Source organism: Natrix helvetica (assembly GCF_964273705.1).
Source record: "Natrix helvetica genome assembly, chromosome: 4".
In the NCBI taxonomy this organism is placed as follows: domain Eukaryota; kingdom Metazoa; phylum Chordata; class Lepidosauria; order Squamata; family Natricidae; genus Natrix; species Natrix helvetica.
Genome location: NC_138550.1, coordinates 35424971 through 35439206, shown reverse-complemented (window position 1 = coordinate 35439206; position 14236 = coordinate 35424971). Strand labels below are relative to the sequence as shown.

Here is a 14236-nt window from a genome sequence, read left to right as displayed (position 1 = left end):
ACTCCCAGTATAGCTTACATATATTTTTCCTTAGGGTGACTGTGTGAAGTCAGTGTTGATATATTTTATGTCTGGGCAAGAGACATCAACAATATCACTGCATTACATTTTCTTTTCCAAATTTAAGATCCCAGATGGCCAATTCCCTCAATGGCCGGAACCCAGGTGGCCGAGGAGGAAACCCTCGTAAAGGGCGTATTCTGGGATTCATTGATGCTATTCAGGATGCAGTTGGCCCCCCCAAGCAGGCAGCTGCTGATCGCAGGACTGTGGAAAAAACTTGGAAATTAATGGATAAAGTGGTGAGTCTGTAAATTATATTTGTAACAAAAATATATGTACCCAGGAATTATTGATGGATTAGACAAAACAATGTGTGTTTTCAGGTTCATGATAGATATTACATGCTTATTCAGCCTTTAGCTATGTTTATTCTCAGTATAAAATAATAATAAATATACTTTAAATATACAGTTCTTCAGTTGTAAGATTGTTAATATGCAGTTTGTTTCATTTATACCACTTTGGCTTATGTTGTTGTACTGTTTCCTTGAAAATGAAACTTCAGTTCAGGCAATCAAATTGAGATCTACTCTTACATTAATCGTATGCATGCAATCAAATCTGCTGAAAAAGAAGTAGTTTTATTATTTTGACCAGATGAACAACAGTTTATACATTATCCTCAGTTGTAATGTTCAATAAAATTATATTATGTAATCAAATCTTGGAAAATTATTCATCATTGGAGGATAAAGTAATGTACTAAAATATCTGTTTTAAACTAGAATTACTTCGTAGATTATTTAGTAGGAGCATGTATTATGAAATACAGATAGAAGGAAATTACAGTATTTTTTCTGAACAAAAATGGGTATTGTAATGGAGGTAGGATGTTCTTAAAATTATATATGCAGCATTTGTGATAAGCTTAGTATAATGGCCCATTTTCAATCCTTGCAAATTACATTTTATACATAGATTTGTGTAGGTGCTTTCATTGTAGTGTTCATAAAACATCACAATTGTAAGTAGAAAATGCTAAATACATAGAACTATGTAATATTGTTACACATAGCATATAAAACATTTTAAAGAGGTCACCAGTCTGTCTAATAGTTGTCTACAAAGTTCATAGATTCTTTATGAGGAATAGACCTGATATAAAACAGTTTAAAGCATTTGCATTGATCATCAAGGCGCATAAGTACCTTACAGGGTTTTATGCATTATATTATTCCCACTACTGTTACATGGCAAGGTAGTTACAGTTTTCTCAGGAATTCTGATTCCTCGTGAAAATTGTTTAAAGATAGTGAGCACTACCAAAATTGTGGCAATAACTCTGATTAAAACATATGTCTATAACAACCTATTTTTTTAGAATCAGTTCAGAATTTAAAATATCCATAGAAATGTATTGTTGACTCAAACCTATGGTAGACTTGTACGTTTTTATTTAGTTGCTAAGTCATTGTCAATTCCAAATCTGCATTTTTTTTAAATTACACTTTTACGTTTAATTCATATTAGTTTAATACAATTTTAAAGGAACAAACTTTTATTTAAGGTTAAAAATGTTAAGTGTGAAAACAATTACCTGCTGAAGTTATGGGTTATACTTTCCTTGGCTAAATAAACTTTTGTTGGATTCCAACATTAACCTGGAAGTTGGACATGATGACCTCAGTTACTCTTCCTATTCTATAATTCTGTGATATGCTATAACTTGAAATGTTGGAAAATTATAGGACATTAGTATGCAATTCTAGTTATATTACATTGAATGTAACAAAATAAGATAACTATACCAGCTCAAAATGTTTACACTCTGACTTTACCTATTAAAACCTGAATCTTTTACATTATTTTCTATTCTGATGTTTTTGACCAGAAATACCAAAAATTGAATGTGGGTCATTTTATATAACCACTTGACTGCTGATTATAGTTTTACTTCCCAAAGTAAAAATATTATAAAAAGAGTTGGCTATGGTTTACCAGGTGATTGATCCAGATTTGATATTGCAACATTATCCTGGGACAAGTTACATTTGCTTCATTCATGAGACTTGGCTATTCTCTAAATACACAATATAACTATTAGCTTTTCAGTTTCAGTTTTTGTTTAAAACATCCCTTGCCTGTTTACTTCAGATTTCAAGACATATTACAATAATTAAATATTACTGCTGCAAAATTTCTTCTAAAGAACTGGTTTAGAAGAGCTGAGTACTATAAATGAACTCAGTATTTTCAAATGGTTGAAGCAGCCATGTCATTTTTTAAGGCTCATATGGTTGTCTCATGGGTACTATATCATTATACTCACTACATCTATGTGTGAGTGCATGCATATATTTGGAAATAGTTGAGCAGTTCCCAAAACAGCTGCATGAGTCTGGTCTGGAAAAAGTTTAGTCTTAACAGTTGGGACCATATTTTTAAATGGATTTGGGATTTGAAAATAATTTGAATTAATTCCTTGGTTGTTTTAATTTTCAAAGAAGAAGTAGCCTGAAATCCAAATTCATAGAATAGTTGGCTATCTTTTTCTGAAAGATAAAAGAAGAAAAACTTCACATGATGTACCTTAACATCAATTCTTGATCTCCTTGCCACATTTTTTCTGCCAAAGTTTTTTCAGTTGAGAAGGGTTTTTTTGGAGGATTTGCACAATGTTATTACATAGTAATGTTTAAACTCTTAAAACACAAATCAGCAACAGGAATATAAAAATTTACAATTGATACTATTTTGATGAGTTAGTATGGTATATATGGAATCATGAGCTTAATCCGAATACCTGTGATGTCAACAAAATTAAGTGGGATTTTATTCATTTGATGTCCAAAATGTTTTCTTCTCATGGTCCATTTATGTGAAAAAAACCCAAATGTTATTTAGTTTAAAGTTTTCAAAAATCCTTGTTTTTATCATTTTCCAACTGAAAATTAGGTGTTTTGTTTTTACATTTTTCTAAAGTAATGGTCAGTGAAATATTTATTTAATATACCAGTTTTGTTCTTTAAAATTGATATCGTTCGGGATTTTTTAAAAAAAATCATGTTATAAATTCATCTTAATTTTCTTCATCCTATGAATTAAACTTATATACATGTAGTCTTTGACTTAACAGCAGTTCATTTAGTGACAAATTACAACAGCACTGAAAAAAGTGACTTGGGACTGTGTTAAATTTGTATGTGTTGCGAAAGTGACTGTGAAGGTTCCTAGATTGGGGCTGAAAGGCGGAAGAGGAAGCAGTATCCTCCATCCCATATTTGGGTAGACCAGGTTGCCCTGATTAAAAAAAAAACACTTGACTTGGGATTGTTTTTCACAATTACAACTGTTGCAGCATTCCCATTATCAAAATTCAGATGCTTGGCAACTAACTTATATTTATACAGTGCCCCAGAGTCATGTCATCATCTTTTGCCACCTTCTGACAAGCAAAATCAATGGGAGAAGCCAGATTCATTTAACAACTGTATTGCTAACTTAACGTAAGGGATTCAGTTAAGAAATGTGGCAAGAAAAGTTGTAAAATGAGACAAAATTCACTTAACAAATGCCTCACTTAGCAACAAAACTTTGGGCTCAATTGTGGTTGTAAGTTGAGGACTACCTGTGCTAATCATAATATTTATCTAATTTGAGAGAAATTTCCAATGAGATATGCCTTTAGGGTTAAACCTCGGCCACATGCAATCTGCTGAGATATTTTGGCACATCTTAAATTTTGTAGCACGTGGTTTTAAGTTCCTTCTTGGATACCAGTTGATCTGGGATAATAACCAACTAAGATATGTGCTGCAGCATAAAATTTGAGAATACAGGAAACTGCTTTGCAGACATGGCTGCATGTATTGTCCCATTCTCCCCGCCTCCCAATACAAAATGGCAGTATATATATTGAATAAGCCTAGGTTTAGAAAATTGTACATTGAAATTTAAGTGTTTGATTAATATAGATCAGATGATCTATATTTAATTAAGCACTTATCACTCTTGGGATCAAGCTTTGAGAAGTTTTTCAATGATATTTTAATGTAACTGATACCGAAACTGTATTAAAATACAGTTTTCCTATTTAGATAAATAAACATAAACTATGTTTCATCATCGTTATAATTTTGAAGAGCCTTAATATAATGGCCAAAGTTCTGAAATATGGAAGTTCAGAAACAATTTCCACTCTCCTGTTTGCCCCTTTCCCATTGCAATTCAGTATGCTCTCCTGAATAACATATTGTTCTGACATTTGAATTTGTTTCCCAAAATAGTGTTCCTCTCCATCTAATTTATAATATTTATTTCAAACCTATGATAACCCATGTATCAATCCCTCATTCTGATGTATATCATGATTGTCAGAAAAATCTTTAGAAAGCTGAATGGAACAGAGATGTATTCTTTTGATATAAAACTTCCATATTTGAAGCAATTTCCATTCATGATAATAGTTTCAAACAGAAACATCTGATATATAAGCATAAGTAAAAGCTTTTTAAATCTCTTCTATAAATAGGCAATGTATAATTTTGTATGCAGTGGAACCTCGGGTCACGAATGCTTCTAACCACAATCAAATCGGGTGTCAACCAAAAAAATCTACTAAATGTTTCATTCTGTTCATGAACACATCCTTGGGTGGCAATAAATCACAGCCGCAGTGATGACCCCTTCCACATTTTTTTGTGTGCACGTATGCACAGTCAGTCTTGCATCCAGTCTCAACCAAATCGGGTGCTGACCGAAGTCCTGGAACGGTTTACGGTTGTGACCAGAGGTCCCACTGTATTGCTGTTTCTTAATAAATAGCAATTCACAACAAAATGTAGCTATTGTTATCCAGCAATTATTTCTGTGATACCATTCTAGCTTACATCAGTGGTATTTCTCTGATTGTCTCCTGTCCAAATTCAAATTAGTAGTTCTGTTTTTTCTGATTTGTTGCTACATCTTGTGATAGCAAATTCTGTATCTTGACTATGACTGAATTTATATTAAGAAGTAATATGGATTGGGAAATGGGGCTTGATATGTACTCGTCTTATCTGACTGACCCAATTTTATTCTGGCCAAATTTTTAACACCTGAAAGTCATTAACTCTGCACAAGAGGAAGTGGTGTAATGGGTGTGAGGCCATTCTGATTTCCTGTGCTAAGGAAGCCTGCTTCATTTACCATGTAAACATATATTTTTTATTAGCATCCTTTGGTATTGAATAGAATGATAATAAGAAAAAATTCTTAGCTGTGATAAAGTATATGTTTACTGAACATTAATGTAGTATCTTTGCTACTAAGTCTGGCCAATTTGCTTTTTACTTGTACAGCTTCATATAAATACTTAATTTATAGTTTTCATGCTTTAAAAACTGTTTTGGGACTTTTTGACCTCATTCTTTTTAAAATATGGAATCAGTGAAACATTTTTTAAAGAAACTATTGCTCCTTATTGTTTGATGGATGAAATGTTTCTGTTGGTTTATATTTTGCAGCAGTGCAGTCTTAATTTAGAATGAAGTTTGTCCTTATGAAGAACTGTTTTAAGGACAGACGAGAGAGAGAGAGAGAGAGAGAAAGAGAAAGAGAGAGAGAGAGACCTTTATTTTACAAAATAAATACAACACAAATAAAATGCAAATAATTAGGGGAAAAGAAGAAAGAAAAAGAAATACTTTCTCTTAGTTTGTTATTAGCTAAATGTGACCTATTGCATAATTATATGTTGTACTATGGTACATATACCAAAATAGGTGTTCAGTCTTTAGACTTAAAAGTTCTTGGAACAGTTATTGTAACTTCAGAAAATAATCAAGTGTACATATTTTAATAGTGGATTAAAATTCCAATGACAAATTCAATTTGTAAAAAATGTATGTTATTACGTCTTGTTATTACAAAATGAATGTCCTTTCAGGTATCTTGTTCATAAAAACTATAAAATACAAAAATACAAAGTTCTAATACAACTATATGAAAGTTGAATTAGAAAATCTCAGAAATCCCAAATATGATCCTTGGACTGATTCCTTTCAGCTGAAATATTGTAATAGTTTATTTATTAAAACGTTTAAAGAAACAGACAAAATAACCACACCATAGCTGAAATGTAGCACTAGCTGAGAAGGAAACTTGGTACAGATGGTCTTCAACTTATGGCCATAATTGGAACCTGAATTTCTATTACCAAGCAAGAGAGTTTATTAAGTGATTTCACGTCCTTTTATCATGGTTTTTAAGTGAATAACTGCAATTGGTTGCAACATGGTTGTTAAACAACTCTAGCTTCCCCCATTGACTTTGCTTTTTGGAAGCTGGCTGAGGAGGTCTCAAATGGTGATTGATTGACCTGGCATGCTACAACCGTTGTAAATACATATTATAATACATATATTCCTGCAAGGAATATAAATCCTTCCATTCCCCACTATCCTGTCAGAGCTGAAGAAGCTTCTTGGATGAGAAGCAAAACGGCTTCAAAATAAAAAATAAAAAAAAGCAAGAAAGTCCAGTTGCCTCCTGAGAAAGCATCTATGGGATAAGTCTCTGTATCTGAACAGTTAAGTTCTAGGTAATGTTATAACTTAGGTGTAAGCTTCCCACCACTGTCTTACTCATGTACAGTAAATTTTGAGATGAGTGAATTTAATTATTCAATTTATGTACATTATTCTTTAATTTTAGGTCAGACTGTGTCAGAATCCCAAACTTCAATTGAAAAACAGTCCACCTTACATACTTGACATTTTACCGGATACGTACCAACACTTGCGACTTATTTTGGGCAAATACGATGACAACCAGAAACTTGCGCAGCTCAGTGAAAATGAATATTTTAAAATCTATATTGATAGTCTCATGAAAAAGTCAAAACGAGCTATAAGACTTTTTAAGGAGGGAAAAGAAAGAATGTATGAAGAACAGTCACAGGACAGGTAAGAGAATGTACATATCTATCCAAACTGTTTAATTCTTTTAATGTATATTTATATATTTTTCTCTTTGGGAACATTGTGATGGTGAAACTTTTCGGCACCATGTGCCAAAAAAAGAGTGTGTGTATGTGTGTGTACATGCTGGGCTTGTCTGGGATGTTACCCAGAAGAGGAGCAGTCCAGGGGGCATGCGTGCACCGGAAAACGCACTTCCGGTTTCCGGCAGGCGCATGCACACCAGCCAGCTAGACTTCTGGTTACTGACGTGCACACGGCGCATGATCAGCTGGCCAGGGTGAATGCTCATTCCAGAAAATGGAAGACCAGCTCTTCCAATTTCTTGCACTGCCGCACGTACAAAGGATAGCTGAATGCATGTCAGAAACTGGGAAGAGGAATGGGCACTGCCACCCATGCTGGGCAACATGGCTCTGTGTGCCACTTTGGGCATGCATGCGATAGGTTCGTCATCATGGTTCTATATACTTTTTGAACAAAATTCATCAGACTTTTTGTTGCTATTCAGAGTGAAAATACATAACATTTTAATGTATGTGCAAGTTTGTATTGTTCAAATTGATAGCCTTTTTATGTGTTTTCCTAGAGAGCCACATTTGAGGTTTGATTTTGAATCCTTAGACTGTTTATAACAAATAAAGATTAATTTGTTGGAAATACCAGTTTATAATAGAATTAGTTTCATTTATACAATACAATACAATACAATAGTAGAGTTGGAAGGGACCTTGGAGGTCTTCTAGTCCAACCCCCTGCCTAGGCAGGAAACCCTATACCGTTTCAGACAAATAGCTATCCAACATCTTCTTAAAGACTTCCAGTGTTGGGGCATTCACAACTTCTGGAGGCAAGCTGTTCCACTGATTAATTGTTCTCACTGTCAGGAAATTTCTCCTCAGTTCTAAGTTGCTTCTCTCCTTGATTAGTTTCCACCCATTGCTTCTTGTTCTACCCTCAGGTGCTTTGGAGAATAGTTTGACTCCCTCTTCTTTGTGGCAACCTCTGAGATATTGGAATAATGCTATCATGTCTCCCCTAGTCCTTCTTTCTCTTAAGCTAAACATACCCAGTTCCTGCAACCGTTCTTCATATGTTTTAGTCTCCAGTCTTTGTAAAATTTAGTCTCCAGTTATTTGTAAAATAGTTTTGCATCTTCTATTAGACTAGTTGCAGTTTAGTTGTATGTTTGGGAAGGCTTCTAAATGTCACCGCTGATGCTTGAAATAATGATTATACTCTAAACGTATACACTCTTTAGTTAATATTCTAGGTTTTAATGTTTAATACCGTGTTTCCCCGAAAATACGCCAGGGGCTTATTTTATTTTGACCCACGAAATATGGCCTTGGGTTTATTATCGGGGGTGGGTGGGGTGGGGGTCTTATTTGCGCCAGCCGAGCGAGTGGCCGGCACTGCTCTGATGTGTCCTGTTACCGCCCTGCGTCGGGCTGGGCTTTCTTTGCGAGGGGGACAATCTGGGGAGTGAGAGAGTTAGGAAGCCGGGGCTGGCGTGGGGCCGTTTCTCCAGTCAAGCGTCTGATTCATCCCCAGGGGTGAGCGTTTTGCCTCCTCTCTGCCCCGGCTTGGAAGCTGCAGAGGAAGATTGCCATGCCCGGCGAGGGGGGGAGAAGAGACGACAAGAGAAGGCAGGTCTCGCTCCACACCTCTCACTTCTCCTCCACCCCACCTGCCACCCCTCTCGCTAAAGAGACGGTGGGGAAGGGAAGCAGCCTGGATTTTGTTAGCACTGGGGCGGGGTGGGAGGAGTTGGGCTGCGACATACGCGTCCTACCCAAGACTTGCAGCTCCGTCGTGTTTCTCGCTGTTTTGTCCAGGGAAGCACCCTGTAAAAAAAAATCTCGCGAGTTCAACTTCCCTGGACAAAACAGCAAGGAACACGACGGAGCTGCAAGTCTCGGGCAGGACACATGTCTCGCAGCCCAACTCCTCCCACCCCGCCCCAATGCTAACAGAATCCAGGCTGCTTCCTTTCCCCACCATCTTTTTAGCGAGACGGGTGGCAGGGGGGTGGGGGAGAAGCGAGAGGTGTGGAGCGAGATGTGGTCCTCTTGCTGTCATTTCTCCCTCCCCTCCCCGGGCATAGCAGGCTTCCTCTGCAGCTTCCAAGCCAGGGCAGAGAGATGACGAAGGGTGAAACGTTCACCCCTGGGGATGAATCAGATGCTTCACTGGAGAAACGGACACACGCCAGCCCAGGCTTCCTAAATCTCTTGCTCCCCAGATTGTCCGCCTTGCAAAGAAAGCCCAACCCGATGCAAACGCCGCCTCCAGCCACCTCTTCATCCTGGTGAAACTACGTTTTTAAAGGATGATCTGCGGAGGGGGGGATTTCCTGCACATTGGCAGTGGCGTCTCCTCACAGGGCTTCTCCCGATGTCCCAGGGGCGAAGCAACATCCCATAAAGGAAGGCATGGAAATCCATACAACTGGGGATGTCAGAAGAAGCCTTGTGAGAAGACGCTGCTGCCAACGTGCAGGAAATCTCCTCCCTCTCCCCCTTCAGATAGTCTTGTGGGCTGGCCGGAGAAGTCTTCAATGAAATTCGCTCTGTCTGTGCCTCTGCAGGCAGCAATATCTCCTCGCAGGTCTCATTCTTCCTTCTCTTTGGCCGATTCTCATATATTTTCAAGCAAAACACTGCCAAGAGAGGGAAGTATCTCTTCTCCCTTCCTTGCCAAACTTTGAGTGTAGACGTAACGTTTCACAAAGCTCCTTAATCCGCGGCTGTTGGCTCCCTCGCTTTGTGTTTTTTATACACATACCGACATACCCACCCTTCCTGGGAATGCCGTTTCCCACTCCCAAGATTCCGTTTCCAAGGAAAGAAGAGCGCTGGGGCCGCACTGGACTTTCCCCCCTGCCCTGACTCCTGTCAGTCTCAACTTTGCTCCTGAAACCCTGCGGGCCACTTCTCTGCTTGAGCTCAGCCGAAGGGGGGGTTGAGGGCAAGGGCGAGATGAAGCTGATTGCTTCCCCTTTGCCTCCTCTCCCAAAAGCAGTCTCGGGCGGAGCCACTTTTGCAGCAGGAGACTCAAGCCGGCCTTCTGAAGGGTACTGTAGCAGCAGCTATCCACAATTTTTTTACCCTTATTTTGTCCCGATCCACGTGGCTCACTGGGCCACGTGGGTCGGGACGAAATAATGATTTAAAAATTGTGGATAGCTGCTGCTACAGTACCCTTCGGAAGGCCGGGGCGAGGAGCGTCGGGTGCATTATTGGCCTCCTGCTGCTTTTGTGGCCGTAATCGATGGCAAAGGCAGCCGCACCTGCCGGAGGCCACGGCCTGAGCAGCACCCGCAAATCACCTGTTTTTTGAATGGAAGCAGGATCAGCTCAACTGATCCGATTAAGGAGCCGAGAAGCGCTGAGGTGACTAGGGAAGGGAAGGGCTTCCTTCTGTACTTGCCATGGCACCCTTTCACTTGGGCTTATTTTCGGGGAAGGGCGTATATTTACACCCACCTCAAAAACCAGGCAAAAACCAGGCGTGGGCTTATTAGCAGGACATGTCGTATTTTCAGGGAAACACGGTATTAATGACTAAGAATGCAAGCTATATTTTAGTAATGGTAATATCTTACCATGTTTCCCCGAAATTATGACATGTCCTGATAATAAGACCATGCCATATTTTTCCTGTGGGCAAAATATATGCCCTCCCCCAATAATAAGCCCCCTGGACAACCCTCCCCTCCAGCCGGGCAGAGCTCCACGCGGCTTAGGGCCTTTGGGATATTACTGGGTTGGTGAGTGGCACTCTGCCAGGCTGGAAAGGGGCGTTGCCGGGCGGCTGCTCATGAGCATGATCACCTCATGGCGGCTTTGTTGCTGTTTGCCCCTGAGGCTGTGCTCGGCTTTTTGGAGCCCCACTCGCAAGTGAGCAGCCACCCGGCAACCCCAAACCAGTAAGCCCTCCCCCCGATAATAAGGCTCAAGCAAAATTGGGGGGGGGGTCTAAAGAAAATAAAACCCTGTCTTATTTTCGGGGAAACACGGTAGTATCTTTAACAGCAGTTTTAAATGCCATCTCTTTTTGTCTGCTAGAGATATTTCATAATGTAAAATGAGTACCAAGCATGTTTTTCATTTAAAATTAAGCATTTTTGTGATACAAGAACAAAGGTACCCGCCTATTTGATGTATTAACTTCATTTATAGAAAGCATTTTACATTCTAACATTCTTAACTTAGCTATTAACTTTTGGATAAAGTTAATAGCTAAGTAGATAATTAGAAGTGTTGCTTTGAGAAAGAAATGCTGAAAAATGAGGAAATCCTTCTGACTTTGAAACAGGAAAGTGGGTGGAAAGCATGAAGAAGTGGAAGAACTCAGTGGAAGAACTTAGTACTTCTATCCTTTCATTGTATGAAAGGTTGTCTTGATTTCTGACTTTAAAGTGGCCTAATCCATCATTTCATATTTGAAAGAGCTTAGGTTCCCCACCCACCCCCAATAACAAGTAGACTAAAAGATCAAATGTATGTACATAAAAACAGTTTTATATTTAAAGGTTTAAGTCACTTGTTACTAATTGGCTACACTTCAGGTAGCAATCTAAGTAAATTGAAGTTATTCTGCTTTGCATTTTTAATTGTTTTGCATCATTTATAAAGCTAGTTAAATTTTGCCTATGTATAAGTGTTGTGTCATGAGAAGTGAAAATGGCAAATTCAAAGCACAGGTGAAAATGTATTAATGCCTGAGATGCTACACTGAGCTCCATACAGAGCACATGAGTATTACTGAATAATTAAACAATCTGATTAATTGGGTTATCATTTCAGAGTCATTTCCTTACCAGATTCCTCACTGCCTTCAACAATGGCAAAAATTCTAACGTACATGAAAAATTCTTATAAATTCAGGAAGAATCTGCCTTGAAACTAGCTCATGTTGAACTACACACTCAAAAATCAGGTATTGACCACAGGACACTTTTTACGACATTTTATATTGTCATAAAATTCTTTATGATAATTTTTATATCATAAAGTGTTTTATAAAATTTGCTAAATTTCAGTCCCATGGAAATCATGTGTCCCAGATTTTGGGAGCACCCTGTCAGCCTTTTTGAGGTAACCGATATAGATATAGAAATTTGGCATCTGAATACCTTTTCCAGGGCCTTCATGGCCTACTCTACCAATGGCTAGTTTGTGGTCTATTTTATGATTTCTTGTTCCTTTATTGTTGATGATAGATCCTAAAAAATAGAAACCATGAGCCATTTGTATATCTTCATTAGCAATTCTCAATTGGTATAAATTAGACTGACATTTAATGTTGCTTTCCAAATCAAATATGTTATGATATCTGCTCCTGGGTACAGAAGTAGTCTAGTGGAGTTACAAGGGCACTGCAAATCAAGAGGAAAGTATATTGGAGAGAAGTTTAGATTTTCTGTTTTAAAGTGCACAAGGTAAGATCATGTGGGAATATATTAACAGAAACATGATGATAATGTTATTGCCATCAATAGAGGATTATTTTTGTCTTCTCGCACACAAATAAAGAATTTCTTCCTTTCAAATATCATTTAAAGGAATTTTATCCCAATAAAACTGATAAAGTAATTCATTGGATAACACAATCTGATGTTGGAAATGCTTTGATTAATAGCACATCTACCCAACTACATTCTGAATATGTTTTAGTAACTTAAATATATTAATTAATTAGGAGTCCAACTTATTAACAAAATTGAAAGTCCATAAAATATATATTTCTGTTTATTTCTCTTTAATATAGAAATATTTATAAAATCAAGAAACCATCTCAGTATAACTTAGTATTGTAATCATCTATGCTAACAATTTCCCTGAAACTGATGAATATATGGTTTGTTGAAATGGTAATGGAACACTATCATTAGAAACATGAACAAGGAAAAATCTTTGTTAAAGATTAAAGCTATTCTACTTTATATGTCAATAAACTATGACTGGCTCATTATCACTTAGCTCAGTCTCTGAGCTTCAGACTTCCTTTTCTGTCAGATCATTTCTCTGTTAAGACTAATAAAGCTGTAAATATTTTGCAGTAGAACTTAGTAGTAGATATATATACCCAATCAATTAAGACCAAAATAATTGGTGCCTAAGCATTGTCAGACTTTGAGCAAATGAAGCTAAGCTCATTGAATAACTTACTAACAACATATTGCTTTAATTTTAAATATGAAAGGGTAGCTATTTATGTAAGATGAAAGTAGATGAAATAAACAAATATGTATGGCAATCACTTTGAAGTGGCACATTGTTTGCCTAGTTCTGAAAGATTTTATATGGGAGTGTTTTTTTTTCTATGTCTCTGTAATGTGCACAAGAAAATTAATGATAATTGCTTAAGAATCTTTATGTTGGTTCTGTCATTAAACATTTTAATTTTCAAGTTTTTCACAATAGGATTTGTACAGTAATGTTTTTACAATTTTTCTTTCATCTGGAAACATAATATATGTTAGTTCAATTATATAATAAAATGGAAATAATTATATGATCATTCTTTAATTAAAAACATGAAAACCTTGGTTATTAACAAAAGTATATTGGATGATTATTTTGCTTATACCTGTAGTTAAGATGAAAAATATGGGATGTAATTTTAGAAAAATGTTTTACTTTTAACACTTTTAAGTATTTCAACATACAGATATTTGATCTTCATTTTAATAATATTAATAGATAAAGGGGATATAGTATAATAAATATGTACTTTTACATTTGGTATTCCATTGCATAATTTAAATACACATATACACAGATTTTGCATATGGAAAAAGTAAATACACCCTTACATTTATCGCTACTCAAAATAAAATCAGAATCAGATGCAAAAGATTGGAAACTAATGATAAAACATCATTAGAGAAGATCTAGAAAGGACCAGTTTGCTCTTTGTTGTTGTCTGTGGTATCACCATTCCTAGATTGAGCCCTTCTGAAAGAAAGATAAGATGCCTATGAGCCTCAAAAGGGATTTTAAAAGATTGCCAAACAACTGGATATCAGTCATTCCACTATCTGAAAGATCAAATACAAGTGGAAAAGATTTAAAACAAGTTTAGCTTGTCTCAGCAAGTTCACCCTAAGAATAGAATTCTGGATATTGAAAAAAGTATCTAAAAATCCCAGTCTTTTCTTATTTGACATAGAAATAACTGTCATCATTACTAAAATAAAAAATAAATATGAGTCTACTATTGGAAAGAACCCAACAAATTAGATCTAGGCAAATACCGTGTTT

The 14236-nt window shown here is 36.8% G+C and overlaps 1 protein-coding gene across 4 annotated transcripts in view; it reads left to right on the top strand.

Annotated features, from left to right (window-relative positions):
• Positions 1-14236, top strand: part of CBLB (Cbl proto-oncogene B) — a 76630-nt gene that overhangs the window by 1432 nt on the left and 60962 nt on the right. For all 4 annotated transcript variants that reach the window (XR_014175328.1, XM_081952468.1, XM_081952469.1 and 1 more), the window contains exons 2-3: positions 128-302; positions 6700-6950. Coding sequence is in view for 3 of the 4 variants with exons in the window: in XM_081952468.1 (XP_081808594.1) it covers positions 135-302; positions 6700-6950 (419 nt within the window). In the remaining variant the exon portion in view is untranslated. The remainder of the gene's footprint in view (positions 1-127; positions 303-6699; positions 6951-14236) is intronic.